Source organism: Lontra canadensis, unplaced genomic scaffold, assembly GCF_010015895.1.
Source record: "Lontra canadensis isolate GAN:19392208 unplaced genomic scaffold, GSC_riverotter_1.0 scaffold219, whole genome shotgun sequence".
Lineage (NCBI taxonomy): Eukaryota > Metazoa > Chordata > Mammalia > Carnivora > Mustelidae > Lontra > Lontra canadensis.
In genome coordinates this window covers 4422-23861 of record NW_022631213.1, presented here as the reverse complement: position 1 = coordinate 23861, position 19440 = coordinate 4422, and the positions used below count along the sequence as shown (strand labels likewise).

The following is a 19440-nucleotide window of genomic DNA, read 5'->3' as shown; positions in this document are numbered from 1 at the left end:
ACTCCTGAGAATCTCCGTTCGTAGTCACAACTTCCGGTGAGGTCTCTTTTTTTTTTTTTTTACAGTTCGTAAAATTCTTGAGAGGGAAAGCAGCAAAGGTTCCAGGGTGAGATTGTGCTTAAGACGTCCAATTCCCATTTGCAGCTGAGTGAAGTGTTTAAGCCGAAAAGGAAAGGCTAGAGTCAAACAACTTAATTCAAATATCTGGGAACGGTTTCGCGCCCTGCAAGACTCTCCAGGATTTGTTGGTCCATCCGAGGGCCGGACTCACAGCGACTGACAGCTGCCGGAAGTGAGGCTGCGCGGAATGGCCGCTGCTGCGACCATGGCGGCAGCAGCCCGAGAGCTGATGCTTCGAGCCGGAGCCTCAGATATGGAGGAGGAGGAGGGCCCGCTGGTGAGAATGCGGGACTATTTCTCTTGCGGAGTCTTGTCCGATGGCCCTCGCGTCAGAAAGGCCTGGGCTGGGTTTAAGCGCAAAGGTGGGGGCGCGGCTGATACTGGTGATGGCTATCTGTGTGGCTTTGCAGATCCCGAATTAGGATAGGGCCTGGGTCTGAGCGGGAATCAGAATGACCGAGAGTCAGGTCCCAGGGGCAGAATTTCAGTTAACTTCCAGATTTGGGGGCAGAATAAAGAAGCAGTGTAGTGTAAAAATTAAGAACATGACCTATAGTCAGATTGCCTGGGTTCTAATTCCACCTTTGCCTCTTGCACGCTGTGTGTCTTTGAGCAAGTTAGCCAACTTCTCTATGTCATACTTTCCACGCTGTAAGATGAAGGAAATAAGACTTTACCGTGTAAATTATTGGTTATGATTAGATGAATGAGTGTATGAAAGATGGCATCTGGCACGCAGGGAAACGTTTTTAGCAGACATTTCTGGAAGGGCTGGTGATCCCTACAGGGATTGTGATGAAACACCTAAGATAGCAGGAGTCTGGGTATCCTGTATTCAGCTGTAAGTTTTGCTCTGTTCTCTGCAACTCCTGATTTTCCTCATTGGGACACCTCTACTCTCTTGGTGGCATGAGAGTCTCTTTGTCATATTCCCTACCCAGAAGCCCCAGCTAGCAGATTGGGTACAATGTGAGATTGTTGGAATTTTTTGACTCAGTACCTATGTCTCCTAGTAAAAGCCCAGCCTGTTCCCACCTTCCTCCCACTCCCTAAAGGTTTGTAGATTATCCCATTATATTTGTTCTCTCTCTCTCTTCCTTGTCCTTTCCCATTAACTTGTCCCTCTCCAGGGGGTTGGTCCTGGTCTTCAGGAGCCATTACAACTTGGAGAATTGGACATCTCTTCTGATGAATTCATCCTGGATGAAGTGGATGGTAAGTGATGGCCAGAGGTGGATGAGACTGCTTATGATTTGAGAGGCTTGGTGGCTGGAAATAGTAAGGCAGGGATTGGTGTACAGATGTTCATTTGGGGGAGAGAGCGCTATGGAGCTGGACCCTTATGTTAAACTTCTATTTCCAGTTCACATTCAGGCAAATCTGGAGGATGAGTTAGTAAAGGAAGCTCTTAAAACGGTGAGGCTTTCTGCTATACTGATCTGCCCCCCCCCAACTTACCCTCCCCTCAAAGAAGAAAAAAAGGAAACAGTTTCTCGCTCTTATAATATTACCCTGGTGTCTCACCCTCTAGTCCTTTGTTATTCTGTCTCAGTGTCTCTTCACTGTGGCTTTCTCCTAACCTGTCGTGTTTATGTTCTCTCAGGGTGTGGATCTCCGTCACTATTCAAAGCAGGTTGAGCTGGAGCTACAGCAGATAGAGCAGAAATCCATCCGGGATTGTATCCTCCAGTAGAGAAAAAGGGTGATGTTATTAAAATGGGGATTTTTGTGGAGCATGGTGCAGACAGCCGGGGGGGCTGAAATCTTCTCTCTGAGGTTTCTGTCATTGCAGGGAAAATTTGGAGTGGTCCTGCAGGTCTGAGAATCTCCAACTTTATGGTGAGGCCCCTTGACTTTTTGTGGGTCAGATATCCAAGAGAGTGAGAACATAGCATCTCTGCACAACCAGATCACAGCCTGCGATGCTGTTCTTGAGGTTAGTAACCAGTACCTGTGACTCCTAATAACCCTGAACCAGATCATGGTCTCTCCTGTCATTCTTTAGGTCATCAGCCTCAGGTGGGGATAGTTAGATTCACTTTCAGGATGACCTCAGTAGCCTTTTTTGGTTGTTACTGTCCTACTAATATTATTTGCCAGTGACCTTTGGGGTATCTCCTTACCTCATCACCTGCTACCCTCTTGGACTGACTTCACCCGTAAACTTAGGTGGCCCCTTTGTCCCCTGGCAACTCTGTGGCACTCCAGCAACATCTTCTGTCCTCCCCCAGCGCATGGAGCAGATGTTGGGAGCTTTTCAGAGTGACCTTAGCTCTATCAGCTCTGAGATCCGGACGCTGCAGGAACAATCAGGAGCCATGAACATTCGGCTTCGAAACCGCCAGGCAGTTCGGGGAAAACTGGGGGAACTTGTTGATGGTCTGATAGTACCCTCTGCTCTGATCACGTGAGTTGTCAGTTGAAGAGTCACAATGTCTGTAGCAGATACATGGACTAGGGTGATCTCCTGTACTTACCACATCAGTTTCTGGCTTCAGGTCATCAAGTGCCTTCCAGAAACTTGATGGGTGGGTTGACAACTCAACCTTGATGAATACTTTAGGCATCCAAGATCAGGGATATCCAGGGTTGGGTGTTAAGTTGGAGGTTTCAAGGCTTATGGGCATGGGGCAGTGGGGAGGTTTCAGGAATAAGAAAATTTGTACACGTATCCTGACTATATGATTAGTATAAGAACGGAGAGGTGATAGTCTGGATAGACGAGATGGGATTTGGGATTTAGCGATGTCCAGGTCTTCCTCCTGACCTCCACCACCCAACCCTACTACCCAGGGCAATTCTGGAGGCGCCAGTGACAGAGCCCAGGTTCCTGGAGCAGCTGCAGGAGCTAGATGCCAAGGCAGCTGCAGTCCGAGAGCAGGAGGCTAGAGGGACAGCGGCCTGTGCCGACGTCAGAGGCATACTCGACCGGCTCCGGGTCAAGGTGAGGGGTGGGGATGATACCCTAGAGATTACTAGAACCAGCATCCCTGACACCTTCAACCTGGATTTCCCTGGCAGTCCTCACTGTAGCCCGTCCCCAAGAACTTCACCCTGCCTTACCTGGCAAAGCCTATCTTATGTCTCTAGGTTCCCCTGAAAAATTTCGGAAATACTGAAGAGTTGTTCTCTACCCTCCATCCCCCTATATTTAACATGTGGCACTTGCCCCACTGTTTCTCAAAGTCATAAGGTTGCAGCTTCATGCCCTGTATCTGGTCCCCCCGTCTAGGCGGTGACGAAGATCCGAGAGTTCATCCTGCAGAAGATTTATTCCTTCAGAAAACCAATGACCAACTATCAGATCCCCCAGACAGCACTGCTGAAGTACAGGTCACTGCCGGAAGGAAGGGCTGGAGAGGCTCTAAGTTGTTGAGCCGCCCAGTGTAGTATCTGCTTCCGTGGGGGAGGTGGGGAGACTGACTTGTCCCTGGTGCCCGCCCCTCCCCCAGGTTCTTCTATCAGTTTCTGCTGGGAAATGAACGAGCAACAGCGAAGGAGATCAGGGATGAGTATGTGGAAACACTGAGCAAGATCTACCTGTCCTACTATCGCTCTTACCTGGGGCGGCTCATGAAGGTGCAGGTGAGGCCAGAGAGAGAGGCCTTTGGAGGCACATGGTCTGGGAAGAGGGACCACCCCTGGTCAAGGCTGGATGGTGGAAAAAAATTTTTATCACACTGTGGGAAGAGGCAGTTACGAGTTCTCTCTTTTCTTTTTTCCTAGTACGAGGAAGTCGCTGAGAAGGATGATCTAATGGGTGTAGAAGATACAGCCAAGAAAGATATCCTAGAGCTGAGAAGTCCACCTTCTAGTCCTTGACAGTGAGGGTGCCTCAAAGACACTGCTTTTTGCCTTTTTCTCTGGGACTGAAACCTTCGAGAATGTGATGAAGGCTATGGCCCCCCTCCCCAGAAAAAGGCACATGTCTTTTTGACACATGATGTCAGGGAGGGTAGAAGGTCTCTGAAGCCCATTCCCAGGTGTCAGGGGGAGTGTGGCCCTGGTACTGGGAAGGAGGGACATTTAGGCTGTGCCTGGCAGTCTGTAGTCCCTGAAGGTACCGAGCCTCTGAGTCTGTCACGGTTGTGATCTTATTGTTTTCCCTGACTCTGACCCTTCACGATTCTTCTCGAAGCCTTCCCTCCGCAGCAGGAACACCATCTTCACCCTGGGGACCCGTGGTTCTGTCATCTCCCCCACTGAACTGGAGGCCCCCATCTTGGTGCCCCACACTGCCCAGCGGGGAGAACAGAGGGTAGGAGAGGGAACAAGAGTCAGTCATGGGGGGACACTGAGCATGGGTGGGGGAGACCAGATCTGTGGGCCAAACTTCCTGGCCTGCAGTCCCCTGTATCAATCCCCTTAGAACTGGGAATGGCCTTCTTGGGTCACTCAAGTGTTCTGTGTTGTAAAGAGGCTTGAGACCATTGACTTCAGGACAGATAGAGGGAGAGCTTGGCTGAGAGGAGTGTCAAGAGGCAGGTTGTGGAGGTTGGTGGCATAGTGACAGCAGGTGGAGGTGGGCTCTTCTCTTGTGCCCTTTGTCGCCATCCCCCCTTCAGTACCCATTCAGGATGCTCCATCACAGCCTGCACTTGGGTTAGATGGGAAGGGCCTCCTGAGCTCTCTTTACCCAGGCTCATTGATTTTTCCATTAATATCTATAGAGTCAGCATTGGGGTCCATCCCTTCTATTTCTCTTCTTCACCTCTCCCATCCCTAGTATCCATTCGAGGCCCTCTTCCGCAGCCAGCACTACGCCCTCCTAGACAATTCCTGCCGTGAATACCTTTTCATCTGTGAATTCTTTGTTGTGTCTGGCTCGGCTGCACATGACCTCTTCCATGCTGTCATGGGTCGCACACTCAGCATGACTCTGGTAAGATTCCCCAGCTCCTGTGCCCTTGGATCCCTCGGTCTTCAGTCCTCTGCAGCACCTTATTGGGGTCATAGCTCTGGTGGTACTGAAAACAGGACCCCCTTGTTCTAAAATGCCTAAGCCCTGGACTCACAGAGTGTATGAAACCCTCAAAGCTTGGGGATCCCTGAGGCTACCCCTGATATTGACCCACACCGAGGTAGTAGCATCTAAAAACTAAGGGTCCCTGAAGTGGTGCTCAGCCCTGACTTCTGCTGTGATGGGCTTGGGATCATGGATTCTGATGAGCGAGGCAACAAGACTACCTGAGTGGCCCGGTGGACAGGGAAAGAGGGGGCATTTCCTGAGAGCTCACTCCCCTCCCTTCCAGTGCTGCATCCCCAGAGGAGCACATGCATTTGTCTGTAGCCACTGGGAACGACAGAGGAATAAACATCCTTTTCCAATACTCTGTCCCTAAATCATAGAAACACCTGGAGTCCTATCTCACGGACTGCTACGATGCCATTGCTGTTTTTCTCTGTATCCACATCGTCCTCCGGTTCCGCAACATTGCAGCGAAGAGGGATGTTCCTGCCCTGGACAGGTCACTGAGCTCTGGTCCTTGATGCCCCGCTGTCCTTGAACCCTTGGTCTTACGTGACCCTGCCCTGACCCTTGGGCTGCTACTGAGCCAACACCCTGACTCTTCCTCCCATCTATCTGCCTGGGGACAGTTCTGGTTTCTGACTCACCTTGCATACCAGTCCTGTCTCCCCCAGCCCTCAGCTGTTAATTGGGTTCCCCCACAGAAACCCACCACCATTCCCCCACATTTCTTTTTGGCCTTTTAAGTTTTTATTTTAATTCCAGTTAGCTAACATACAGTGTTCTAGTTGGTTCAGGTCTATGATAACAGTGATTTGGCAATTCCATGTGTCACCCAGTGCTCATCATGACCCCCCCCCCCCATTTCTTGCCAGCTGATCTCTGATTCTGATTAAGCCTGCAGGTACTGGGAGCAGGTGCTTGCCTTGCTGTGGCCACGGTTTGAGCTGATCCTGGAAATGAATGTCCAGAGTGTCCGAAGCACTGACCCTCAGCGCCTCGGGGGGCTGGATACTCGGCCCCACTATGTGAGAGAGGGCAGGGGTAACAAAGGGGCTCCTGAAAAGCAGGGTTCTTAGCTTCGCTGTGGGGGTTGGCCAGGTTCCTAGTTGTGCTGTGGGCCTGGCTGGATCCTGGGGCACAATGTGTGGGGGGGCAGTCTAGGAGTGTGTGTGAACTCAGGGTGAATCGGGCACTGTTGGTTAGCGGGATTGGGGGTGGGAGTCACAGAGGCTGAGTGGCCAGCTCCCAGGGACTTGGGCAGCTGTGTTGGTTGGGCCAGGGGGCCAGTGTGATTTTCTTCCCACTTTCTCTCCCCCAGATCACACGCCGATACGCAGAGTTCTCATCTGCTCTTGTCAGCATCAATCAGACGATTCCCAATGAACGGACAATGCAGCTGCTGGGACAGCTACAGGTGAGCGTGGGCAGGACAGACTTCCCAGTGGCAGGGCTGCTGAGGTGGCCTGGAGTGTGAGCAGGGCCATGTACTCCTGCCTCTTCGTGTCACCTCTTCCTTCTGGCTTTTCCAGGTGGAAGTGGAGAATTTTGTCCTCCGAGTGGCTGCTGAGTTCTCCTCAAGGAAGGAACAGCTTGTGTTTCTGATCAACAACTACGACATGATGCTGGGCGTGCTGATGGTACAGATGCCGCATCTCCCTTCCTCCTTACCCAGAGGGTTTGGCTTCCCCCACTGCTCTGGTGGCTTTGGACGGACAGAGAGGTGTTGGGCTTGTCCATGTATTATTCTTGGTGTCTGGCCTGTTGCCCAGCCAAGTACAGTAAATGTGGCAGGAAGGGGATATCCTGAAGTGACGGGCTGCTTCTCCCCACACTTGAGATTTCCCTTTGTCCTCCCTTAGGAGCGGGCTGCAGATGACAGCAAGGAAGTTGAGAGTTTCCAGCAACTGCTCAATGCTCGGACGCAGGTATGGGGGTGAGGAAGAGGAGAGGGACAGTCTTGTGTGCTATTTTCAGTCTTGTGTATGTGTGTGTATATGTAGGGAATGGTAGTTAAAGGGCTTCAGCTACACAGGATTGGAACAATTGGTCTGTTTTATTTTCTTTTGTATTTTTTTAATGATATACATGCCCCTGAAGCTCCTGCATATCTTGGCGATAACCAGCATCAAACAATTGAGTTCTTCCTCACCCTATTCATTTCCTTGCCTGTCATGCTTTTAAATCTCTCCTTGACCTAAATATTGTGTTTACCATGCTCTTGCTTTTAAAAACACAGCTTTAAGTATGGCAAAACAATAATAACTTAGTTTTATTTATTTACTTCTAAAGTTTTTATTACGTATTTATTTACTTTTTAAATTATTTATTTATTTTTAAAATTTATTATTTTTAATATTTCATTTATTTATTTGACAGAGAGAGAGATCATAAGCAGGCAGAGAGGCAGGCAGAAAGAGGGGGAAGCAGGCTCCTCACTGCGCAGAGAGCCCGATGCAGGGCTCAATCCCAGGACCCCCGAGATCAGGACCTGAGTCAAAGACAGAGGCTTAACCCACTGAGCCACCCAGCCACCCTTATTTACTTTTTTTTAAGTAGTCTCCATGTCCAACATGGGGCTCAAACTTGTGATCCCAATATCAAGAATCACAGGCTCTACCCACTGAGCCAGCCAGGCACCCCTATTTAGTTTTATTTTTGAGTGACATGAAAACAATTGCAGGATTTTTTTTTCATGCATAGTTTTTCTTTTTTTCTTTTTAAAGATTTTTTATTTATTCATTTGATAGAGACACAGCAAGAGAATGAACACAAGCAGGGGGAGTGGGAAAGAGAGAAGCAGGCTTCCTGCCAGGCAGAGAGCTGAATTTGGGGCTCAATCCTAGGACCCTGGGATCGTGACCTGAGCTGAAGGCAGACTCTTTTTTTTTTTTTTTTTTTTAAGATTTTATTTATTTATTTGAGAGAGAGACAGTGAGAGAGAGCATGAGCGAGGAGAAGGTCAGAGAGAGAAGCAGACTCCCCGCGGAGCCGGGAGCCCGATGCGGGACTCGATCCCAGGACTCCAGGATCATGACCTGAGCCGAAGGCAGTCGTCCAACCAACTGAGCCACCCAGGCGTCCCTGAAGGCAGACTCTTAATGACTGAGCCACCCAGGCGCCCCATCATGCATAGTTTTCCAACATTATATGTCATATTATGATATATAATTGCAGCTTACGCCTTTTCACTTTATATAATTTTATGTTGTGTGAATATAATGTATTCTTCAGGTGGACCTTTGGATTATTTCTAGTTTGTTTGTTTTTTAAAGATTTATTTATTTATTTATTTATTTGACAAAGATGACAAGTAGGCAGAGAGGCAGACAGAGAGAGAGGAAGGGAAGCAGGCTCCCCGCTGAGCAGAGAGCCCGATGCGGGTCTCGATCCCAGGACCCTGGGATCATGACCTGAGCCGAAGGCAGAGGCTTTGACCCACTGAGCCACCCGGGCACCCCTATTTTTAGTTTTTTGCTACTGTGAGAATTGTTTTGTGAGCAATTACATCTTTTAGTGTATGTAGATGGAGATAAGTTTTATAAAAATTTCTCTTGGAAGTAGGCTTTTGCTTATTGCTTATAAGGGCTTGTCAGCATTCAGCTTTATGAGACACTGCCAAATTGTTTTCCTAAATGTATACCAGTTTTTTTCCTTACCAGTGATGTGTAAGAATTCTCACTGAGCAATATTTTCTCCAACACATTAGTATTATCAAACTATCTTTGCCATTCTGGTAGGTATCTTGTTGGGGGTCTTTATTTGCATTTTCCTGATTACTAATGAGATTGAGCATCATTCCAAATGTTCAAAAGTCATACAAATTTTTCTTTTCCGTAAGATATCTGTCATAGCATTTGACCTTTTAAAAATTGGGCTATTTGTGTATTTCTGTATGATTTATAAGAGTTTTTTGTATGTTCTATTTATGAAACCAATCTTTTGATTATATAGGTTGCAGATATCTTTCAGTGCTTTATCTTTTTATTTATTTTTATTTTTTTTATGTTGTTTTCTGGTGGGAAAATTCTTAATATGATTGACTTTACTGATTTCTTCTTGATTTTTCTGTCTCATTTAAGAAATCTCATATTATCGCAAGGTCAGAAAAATATTATACTACATTTTCTTCTTAATGTTATAGAATTTTGCTTTTTTACATTTAAGCTCCTGGAATTGATTTTGTATATGATGTGAGTAGGAATCTAATTTAATATTTTATATATAGATTATGATGGGCACAGAACCATTTATTGGAAATCCCTCTCTTTCTCCACTTGATCTGCAGTGTGCCTCTAAAACGTGAAAATCTGTAAAGATATGTCTTGCCTCTGTTCTATTCCATTGATCAATTTGTCTGACCTGTAACTTAGTTTTAGTTATTATGCCTTATAATTACACAAATTCTACCTTTTTCAGGAGTATCTTATTATTGGCCTCTTGATTTTTCATATAAATTTTATTGTGAGCTTGTAAGTTTTCACATTGAAAAAACTCTAAGGATTTGGATTGGAAGTTCATTGATCAATTTGGATCAATTTGGAAGAATGGATAGTTTATGATATTGAAAATTCTCATCCATGAGCATGGGCTTCCCATTTTTTAAGATATTCTGTAATGTTTGTTGATAACCTTTTATAATTTTCAGCACAAAGACATCACAAATCTTTTGTCAGAGTTATTCCTAGGCAGGTCAATATGCAGATTTCATCCTCCTAGGAGTAAATAAAACCTCTCCAGTCCTTTGCCTTTAATTTCTTTTATCTTTGATCTCATACTCTTCTACCTAGGATCTCTTTGACAATGTTGAGCAGTTGAATAGAAGGGTTATAGGGAGAATTCCTATCCTGTTCCTGATTTTAAAAGGAATGCTTTCATCACTGCCCCATTAGGAGTAATGCTGCTGTGAGTGTTTTCGTAGATGCCTTGTATCTGGTCAAGAAAATTCTTCTCAATCCCTAGTGTGCTAGGAGTTGTTGCTATAGTTTTTCCTATTAGGAATAAATCCACATTTATTTAGGAATAATTACTAGGAGTACTAGGAATTACTATGAATAATTGCTACTTACTTTCTAATTGTTGAGACTTTCTGATCTATTCTTTTGGAATTTGTCCTTTAAGTAAACTATTGATACTTAAATATTATCATTTTAGAGAGAAATTTTCTTGTTGTTTGAACTACGGAATGGAAATGCTATTGGTTTTTGTTTATCAACCATATAGCTAGCTACCTCCTTAATTTACTATTTCTAATAACATTTCTGGAGATTTCTATGTGTGTGTTTCTATGTAGGCATGACAATTTTAGTTCTAACTTTCTAATCCTTAAGTCTTTAATTTCTTATGTCTTTATTCTCTTACTGTACTTGATGGTACCTCCAGCACAAAGTTGAATAGTTGAGTCAAAATGATGATGGTGAGAAACCTTCTCTTTTCCTAATTTTAAAAGGAATGCTTTCATCATTTCCCCAGTAAGAAGAATATTGTTGTTTTATAGCTACCCTTTCTCAGGTTAAGAAAATTCCTTTCAATCCCTAGTATGCCCGGAGTTATTACATATCAGTAATTCATTTGTTGAAATTCAAGTATAATTAATATACAGTGTTAAGTTAGCAGGTGTACAATATGATGATTCAACAATTGTATACATTTCTTCAGTGCTCAAGATAAGTGTACTCTTAATCCCCTTTATCTATTTCACCCATCCCCCACCTACCTGCTCTGGCAACCACCAGTTTGCTCTCTGTATTTAAGAGATTTTTGGTTTGTCTCTCATTTTACTTTTTTTGTTTTGTTTCTTAAATTCCACACATAAGTGAAATCATACGGTATTTGTCTTTCTCTGACTGACTTATTTCATTTAGCATAATACCTTCTAGATTCATGTCATTGCAAATGTCAAGATCTCATTTATTTTTATGGCTAATACTCCATTGTCTATACATACCACATCTTTGTTCATCTATCAGCGGACATTTCGGTTGTTTCCATATCATTGCTATTGCAAATAAGGCTGCAATAAACATGGGGTTGCATATGTCTTTTCAGATTAGTGTTTTTGTTTTCTTTGGGTCAATACTCAGTAATAGAATAACTGAGTCATACGGTCATTCTGTTTTTAATTTTTTGAGGAACCTCCATACTGTTTTCCACAGTGCCTGCATAGTTTGCTTTCCCACTACCAGTGCTGAGGGTTCCTTTCCCTCCACATCCTCACCAGCAGTTAGTACTCAATTCCTAGAATGCCAAGAGTTATTATTTATTAAAATCATTGAATTTTTAATTAAGAATGTGTTTTTCTGTAATAGTTGAGGTAATTGTATGGTTTTTGTTCTTTATTGATTTTATGGTTTATTACTTGTAGATTTTAGAATGTAAAATCATTCTGGATTTGGTCTAATTCATTTAGAATTTTTCCTTCTTTGTGCATAGGTTATACTGGCCATTGGCCATTCGTTTCTTGTAGTATCCTTATATGGTTTTGGTACCAAAGTCATACTGGCTTTGGAGAAGGAGGTGGAAAGGAAGTATTTTGTTTTCTTTGTTTCTATTCTGAAAGAGTTAAGATTAAAATGATCTCTTCCTTGAGAGGTTTCATAGAACTTGCCAGCAAAAGCATCCCTGAAGATTTTAAACAATGGAATTCCCTCAGATTACTGCTTTTATTGAATTTTGCAGGTTTGAATATGTAGCATTTTTAAAATAATTTAGTTCTAAAATAATAATAAAAATAAAATAATTAAGTTCTAAGAATTTGCAGTTATTTCTTCTTCAATCCATGTGATTTTTTTGGAGGAGTGTTTAAAATTTCCAAAAGTAGATTTCTTATTTATCTTTTTGTTGTCTAATGTCTAATTTAATTGCATTGTGGATGGATAACGGGGTTTTTTTGGTTTTGATTTTTGGAAATTTGTTTAGATTCACTTGTGGCCTAGTTATGTGATCAACTTTTGTAAATGTTCCATGTGTTTGAGAAGAATGTGTATTCTGTAATTGCTAAGTGTGGAGAGCCAAGCTTTTTAGTTGTATTGTTCACATTATCTACATCAAAATATCTATTGCTTATTTATTTTTTTTTAAAGATTTTATTTATTTTTTTGACAGATCACAAGTAGGCAGAGAGAGAGAGAGAGAGAGAGAGGAGGAAGCAGGCTCCCTGCAGAGCAGAGAGCCCGATGCGGGACTCGATCCCAGGACCCTGAGATCATGACCCGAGCCGAAGGCAGAGGCTTAACCCACTGAGCCACCCAGGCGCCCCTCTATTGCTTATTTTTGTGTGTGCTTGGCTTATTAATAGTTGAGAGAAATGTTTTGAAATTTATAGATTTGTCACTTTTTCAAAAAACTGCAGTTCTATCAACGTTTGCTTTATATAGTTTCCATTTATTTTATCTAAATTCCTAAAAGGTTAGAATCCTTAGATCTTACTGGTGACTTGAAATATTTGTCATGAGATAGTGACCCACTTTAGCTCTAATAATTTTGTCTAAAGCCTGTTATGTCTGATACTAACATAGCTCTGTCAGCTTTAGCTTGGTTAATATTTGCCTTTTAATTGATCTCCATTCTTCTACTTTCAGCCTTTTTATGTTTTCACATTTTAAGTCTTCTATAAATAGCATGTAGCTGAAATTTTTAAAAAATTGGGTTGTCTGCCTTTTAATTTGTGATTTAATCTGTTTATTTTTATGATGATTAGTGTTACATTTGGACTTTTTCTACCATCTTTGGTTTTCTTTTCTTTTCTTTTCTTTTTTTTAAAAGATTTTTTTTAAAAGAGAGCCCGATGCGGGGCTCGATCCCAGGACCGTGGGATCATGACCTGAGCCGAAGGCAGAGGCTTTAACCCACTGAGCCACTGAGGCGCCCCTCATTGCTTGGTTTTAATCAGGGGGAGTCATATGGGCCTAAGATGGGATTAAGGATATTTTTTCTGTCGAGAGGATTTGCCTCTGCTTATGCGGTAGCTGAGAGATGCAGTTCACCGTCACCTACATCAGCACGCCTTTGAGGCTCTTGTGAGAGACCCAGGCTCTGCTTCTCTACTTGAGTCTAGCATCAGGCTCGGTTTCCAGATAGCAGAGTTGGCGTGGCCACTTGCCTTCTGGCGGCCCTGCTTTGCCCAGCTGCCCACCCCTCTGGTTTTGGCCCTGATCCCACTTTCTCATTGCTCTGCACCCAGCCCAAGTTTAGTTTTTTGGTTTTTGTTTTTGAAGCGGGGGTAGTCCTTGGAGATTTCCCTGCCTCTTGTGAGACCAGTGGTGTCTTAAAGTATATAATTTGCTCTGGGAGTATTCTGGGACCTGGTCAGTCATGATGCCACATGTGGGGAAATCTGTTGACACCAGGACACTTGACTGTGTGTGTTTGTGTGTTTATTTCTACAGGAATTCATTGAAGAGTTATTGTCTCCCCCTTTTGGGGGTCTTGTGGCATTTGTGAAGGAAGCTGAGGCTTTGATTGAGCGTGGACAGGCTGAGCGACTTCGAGGGGAAGAAGGTATGAAGATGATGTGGTAGTGGTGGGGTCAGTGGTAGAGGGAGTGGGAAAGAAAAATGAGAGGATGCAGATTCCACGGTGGAGTGCGTAGAGCAGGCAAATGGGGTCGGGTGGTGAGGAGGGCTGTGCCTTGGGGAAGGCTTAGGGGTCAAAGATCACCTAGCCAAGTCCTCCTCTGACACCCTCTCTCTTTTCCTCCTGCCATCAGCCCGGGTTACTCAGCTGATCCGTGGCTTTGGTAGTTCCTGGAAATCATCAGTGGAGTCTCTGAGTCAGGATGTAATGCGGAGTTTCACCAACTTCAGAAATGGAACCAGTATCATCCAGGTGACTTGCAGCTCCTGGGCCTCCCTCCTTCCACCCCCAACCCCTGTTACTAGTGGCTTTCCCTGGGCTCAGCATCATCCGGGTGACCCTTGATCTTCAATGTCCAGCATGCCTAAAGTTCTGGATGAGCCCTAGCCAGATTCCCAACGTCTTCTCTAGTACCACCCCACAGCTTGACCCTTGCATGACTTTGTCTGCCCAGGGAGCTTTGACCCAGCTGATCCAGCTCTATCATCGCTTCCACCGGGTGCTATCTCAGCCCCAGCTCCGCGCTCTGCCTGCCCGGGCTGAGCTCATCAACATTCATCACCTTATGGTGGAGCTCAAGAAGCACAAGCCCAACTTCTGATGTGCCGGACCCTGGGACCCAATGGCCTTCTCTAATGGGACTTCTGGACCCTGTCCCAGCCTCTTCGTCACCTGGGGTTTCCTGACCAGTTTTCCGCGTGCCTCCCAGGTCCTTGACATGCCTCACCCTGCCTTCATTCTCTGGACCCTGCCTCATGAGGATAAGCTGGATCCCCTTGTTTTTAGGTCTCCAGGACCACTTCCCCTGGGGTTCCAAAACAGTCTTTATCATTTTCCCAATTTCACCACTCTTCCCCCCGACACACACCCAGATTCTCTTCCCCCAGTAAAACCTTCAGTGTCTCAGTCTCTGGTTTACTCAACTCTTGTCACCATGTCCTGAGGCACAGAGCCTCAACTCTTGGACTTGATGGCAAGGCAAGTCATTGATTTTTTTCTTCTACTCAGTGATTTCTTTTCTGTAGCTTTTTGACCTAAGATCTCAAAAACTTGAACACTAACCAATCCGATTCCTCTTGGCTTGAGAGTTACTCGGAGGCCAGTCTGCAGAAAACAATAAATATTTAATATGATATAACACTCTTCTCCCATCTCCTTCCTCCCTCCCTCCTGGGCCTTGGGGGTGGGGGGGCATTTCTGCTCCAGGGTCACCTTTCTGCTGTGGCTACCTCCTGGGCTTACCTCCTGGTGGTTGTCCAGAAGGGAGAGGTACAGAAAGTAACCTTTAACCTCTAGCTGCTTCAGGGCAAAGAAGTGGCTGCATTGGTTTTAGGGAGGGGACTAGTTAATGAGTAACCAGCCTGATGGAGGCAGTTATGGCAAATGCCTCAAAATAAAAATAAATTATATGCACACACATACATACATATATACTGCTATCTTGGCTCCCCAACGCGGACTTTCCTTGCATCCCTGCCCCCAAGCTGACCCTAGGACTGTCCCCTCTCCTTCAACATCAGCTCTTAAGTTCCTTTGGTTGTAGCTGGCACAACCCTTGCAGGGTAGGACAGGGGCAATGGTAGGAGAGGTTTCCAGAGTGCCTATTTCATACATTTCTGTGTCTAACTTGGAGCACCTGTACACCTCATTTCAACTCAGACTCCAGATCCGAGAGACACGGAGGCGCCTTTAAGTTTTAAGGGGTAAGGCGCAGCCAGTCTGGAGAAAATGGTAATTCGGAGATATTTCCTTCTCTACTTAGGCCTGAGCATTCCTTTCCAGGCCCCAGTGAGTTAGGGAAGGAAAATGTATTCTACCCACTGCTTGGGCCCTTTGGATACAGGCCCAGCCGCAGAGTCAGGGAGGGGAAGGATCCTCAAAACCTACCCGTGTTTGCTAAGCGTTGGGTCCCCGACCGCCCCCCGCGAGCGCATTGAAAAGGGAGGTGGGCGCGTGGGGAGGGGGAATTGAAAGGGTCCTGGCCGGCAGGCTCTTCCGATTGGCTGCCGGGGGGCAGGGGCGTGGCGGGTCGGGCCTTTTCCCGCTCCCGCCTTCCTTGGGTTCCGCCCATCTCCGAGAGCCGCTTCCTCAGCTTTGCTGGCCTGGGCCGAAGTGCGGGTGGTGGGGTGGGTAACTGTGGGCGGCTCTTGATTGGCCCAGACGCCTCAGGGGCGGAACCGGGGCAGTGTCCTTAACTGACCTCAGCGGGCGCCACCGCCCCTCACGCCCTGCTCTCGGCGTCCTACCAGTGTTACCCTGCCTGACTCTGTCCCAGAAGTTCCCTGAGGCCTGCTGCGTGCTAGGTGTTGGGGTGCTAGGCTCCGAGGGCCGCCAGTTCGCCCCGGGAATCCTCTGTCCCTCTGTCCCTCTGCCTTCCTTTCGTGCTCATCATTCCTCGCCCAGCTACACCCGCCTCCAGTTCTAGTTTTCAGCCTTAGCGGATCTGGTGCTTACATTTGCTCTGACTCCAGCCTCAGCGTGAGGTGCACAGAGAAGGCTCGCTCAGGGTTTGGGGCTTGGAACAGGCAAGGTACAGGCTGTTTTGACAAAGAGCAGTTTCCTTACAGAAAGGGTCCCCTGATACCCCACGTGGGAGACTTCCTCCAAGACAGGCGACGTAATCGGAAGTCAACTAATGCTCCTATGGGAGAAGGGCTGTGCGGGCAGGCACTCTGATTTTAGTACAGGCCGCTTCTGTCCATCCCGGAACGCAAATATTCAGACGACCGATAAGCGCGTTATTTTACGGGGTTCACTGAGGGGCAGTGCTGGAGTATGAGGAGGCTCTTGATTAGGGGACCGGAAGGCATTCACATTTTATTGTAACGCATAGTTTTCGAGGACATCGATCTCCCCGGGGATCCTTAAGAACTCTTAAAATCAACAGTCTCAGGACCGGATGAGACAGACTAGCGTGAAAGGGAGCCGCGATACCCATATCGACCTCCAGGGGGCAGCATCCACCAGGAAATGGTTTTTCTGGAGGCCCGGGCGAAGCTTCTCCCGTGCTTCCGTCACGCTGAAACGACTGAAGTTGTTTTCTTTCAGCCTGCCTATCCACCTTTTAAAAAGATGTTTTCAGGGACACCTGGGTGGCTCAGCCAGTTAAGTATCTGTCTTCAGCTCACGTCGTGGTCCCAGGGTCCTGGGATTGAGTCCCATATGGGGGCTCCCTGCTCAGTGAGGAGCCTGGTTCTCCCTCTGCCTGCAGCTCCCCCTGCTTGTGCTCTATCTCTGACAAATATATCAAATCTTAAAAAAAAAAAAAAAAAAGTCTTTAGAAGGATTTTTAAGAGATTTTATTTACTTGAGAGAGAGTACATGTGGGGAAGGGCAGACGGCGGGGGAGAGAGAGAATCTTAAGGAGGCTTCAAGCCCAGCCTGGAGCCCAAGGGGAGAGGGCACCAGATCTGAGCCTAGGTTGGGTCTGATGCTTAATTGACTGAACCACTTAGGCGCCCCAAGATTTTTTTATTTTTTTAAGCAATCTCTTCACCTAAGCTGGGACCAAACCTACAATTCCAAGATCAATAGTTGGAAGCTCTGCTGATTGAGCCAGCCAGGCACTCCAGCCTAAAAACCCTTTGGCTTAGATAGAACCTTGTGATCTCCAGGCTGAAACTCAACTTCTGGCAAACATCACTGCCCCTCAAATTTCTCCAGCGCTGCTCAAGGATCCTTGACCCTTTAAAGAAATAGCATTTCCCTCCATTTCTCTACCTCTGCACCCTCAACTTGCCCTGAGTTATTTCTTACCTGAACTCTCTGAAAAACACCTAGTGTTTAACAGCTCTATATCTGCACAAAATGGGGGTTTCCATCCCAGCATCAATTTCAGGACAATTGACTGAGGACAAAAGAGATAAGGGACATCCCCCTTCCTCCTCATCCTATTATTGGCCCACCTGCCCTCCAGGTAAGAAGGGTGGCTTTTTTTATTTCAGAAGATCAGTCATAAGGGGAAGCAGGCAAATTAGCCAGATTCCAACATAGATCTGGGGTAAAGATTCAAGGAAAGAAGGAAAAAGCCCAAGACAAAACTTCGAGGGAGGAGTAGATATCAACTCTTTTCATCCTGGGAATAATGGGTACAGCAATTCATGTTACATTTTGGAGTTCTCCAAGTGTTTTCATATATAGCCAAAGCATATTTATTGATCCCCTTCTGTGTTCTATGATAGGCACTGATAGGATTCAGCGAAGACTAAATCAAAGTTCTTGATCTCATAGAGTAGACCTTTCATCTTACTGAATTCACACCCCTGCCCTGTGAGGTGTTATTTCTCTTTCATATGCTTGAATAAGTAAATGAGTCCCAACATCACACAGCCACTCAGTGTCTTGAACATTCTCTGTCCACACTCACTTCTTGTTCCATGACTCCAGGCTGGGAGTTGTGGGCCTGTGGCAGTAGCTATCTGTAGAGAAATAACAAATTAATTCTAAGAGGTAAGAATAAATTATTGGAAGGATATTTACAGAAGTGAAGGAAAATCTGAACGGGTAGGCTTTGGAAAAGACAGAAGCCAGGACAGTTCCAGGATCTAGGTAGCAGGGACCAAGGGTCCCAAGGTTCACAGGCAGGGAGCAACATGGTCTCCTAGCCGGGCCCCCTTTCCACTCAGACATTGCTGGGTTCCCCTGCAGGGCCTTTAACCAAGATCCTAAAGGATCTGTGAATGAGGATTGGGGACATTTTATTTTATTTTTTTAAAAGATTTTATTTATTTATTTGACAGAGAACACAAGTAGGCAGAGAGGCAGGCAGAGAGAGAGGAGGAAGCAGGCTCCCTGCTGAGCAGAGAGCCGGATGCGGGCCGATCCCAGGACCCTGGGATCCTGACCTGAGCTGAAGGCAGAGGCTTTAACCCACTGAGCCACCCAGGCGCCCCAGGATCGGGGAAATTTTTTTTTTTTTAATTTTTTTAGGATCGGGGAAATTTTAAAAAAATTTTATTTTCACTAACTTCGAACAGACACTTAGCATTTCCTCTAAAGAAAAGTGTAAGCAATAAACCACAGCAGAACTGGCAGTACCTGTGACGGTCATCGATAGAAATCACAGGGGTTGGGGCGCCTGGGGGGGCTCAGTCGGTTAAGTGTCTGCCTTCAGTTCAGGTCAAGATCCTGGGGTCCTGGGATTGAGCCCCGCATCTGGCTCCTCGCTTAGCAGGAAGTCTGCTTCTCCCTCTGCCTCTTTTGCAACCCCTGCTTATGCTCCATTTTCCTTCCTCAAACTCCCCATCCCAAATCTCAGGTGGCAACGCTCAGGGTGGGATCTGCGAGCTTTGGACCAGTCTACTCCAGGGCGAGCATCCAAGATGCCTGTGAGCCCAGTGTGCACCCTCTCTGAGTGACAGTAATGTGACTGCCGCATATCAAGGGCTTACCCTGTCCAATGCACTGATTTTTGCACCCCCCCCCCAACTTTGTTGAATTTCTTCTTTGGATTTGCTTTTTTTTTTTTTGCCTTTTCTTTTTTTATTGATCCCATCTCTTTACTGTTTCTTCACGTTGCCGTGTTTGAGTTTGATATGCTAACCTGAATTTCGAATCATTGGTTGTCAGCCCTGTCTCCTTTTCCAGCATATGGACTCAATGCTGTAACTTCTCCTCTAAACACTGTTTGGTTATGTCTCATATGTTCTGATATCTTTGATCTCTTTATATTGTTATTCAATTCAAAAGATTTCCTAATTTCTGCTGTGGTAGCTTCCGTAATCCAAGGATTATTTAGGAGTATATGGCTTGACACTGGATCAGTTCAGTATTTTCTT

At 45.9% G+C, this 19440-nt stretch overlaps 1 protein-coding gene across 2 annotated transcripts; it reads left to right on the top strand.

The window, feature by feature from the left end:
- Nucleotides 1-64: 64 nt before the first annotated feature.
- On the top strand, nucleotides 65-15082 carry VPS52 (VPS52 subunit of GARP complex). Of its 2 annotated transcripts, XM_032849124.1 has the most exons (20): nucleotides 65-397; nucleotides 1251-1335; nucleotides 1484-1536; nucleotides 1724-1799; nucleotides 1989-2056; nucleotides 2352-2527; nucleotides 2914-3064; nucleotides 3353-3453; nucleotides 3573-3705; nucleotides 3847-3904; nucleotides 4245-4378; nucleotides 4847-5002; nucleotides 5470-5588; nucleotides 5994-6117; nucleotides 6411-6506; nucleotides 6622-6729; nucleotides 6952-7017; nucleotides 13477-13588; nucleotides 13797-13915; nucleotides 14118-15082. In XM_032849124.1, exons 1-20 carry the CDS (start codon nucleotides 308-310, stop codon nucleotides 14262-14264), a joined length of 2172 nt encoding a protein of 723 aa, XP_032705015.1. In that variant the 5' UTR covers nucleotides 65-307; the 3' UTR covers nucleotides 14265-15082. The 2 variants fall into 2 exon arrangements, with proteins under 2 accessions (XP_032705015.1, XP_032705016.1); XM_032849125.1 differs by lacking the exon at nucleotides 1484-1536 and having other exon boundaries at nucleotides 66-397.
- Nucleotides 15083-19440: the final 4358 nt, after the last annotated feature.

What these genes read in the sequence shown, in the direction of transcription:
- VPS52 (XM_032849124.1), top strand. Translation starts at nt 308, where the DNA reads ATGGCCGCTGCTGCGACCATGGCGGCAGCAGCCCGAGAGCTGATGCTT. An exon ending in TGATGCTGGGCGTGCTGATG is followed by an intron (nt 6,730 to 6,951) that starts GTACAGATGCCG and finishes GTCCTCCCTTAG; the next exon opens with GAGCGGGCTGCAGATGACAG. An exon ending in ATGGAACCAGTATCATCCAG is followed by an intron (nt 13,916 to 14,117) that starts GTGACTTGCAGC and finishes TTGTCTGCCCAG; the next exon opens with GGAGCTTTGACCCAGCTGAT.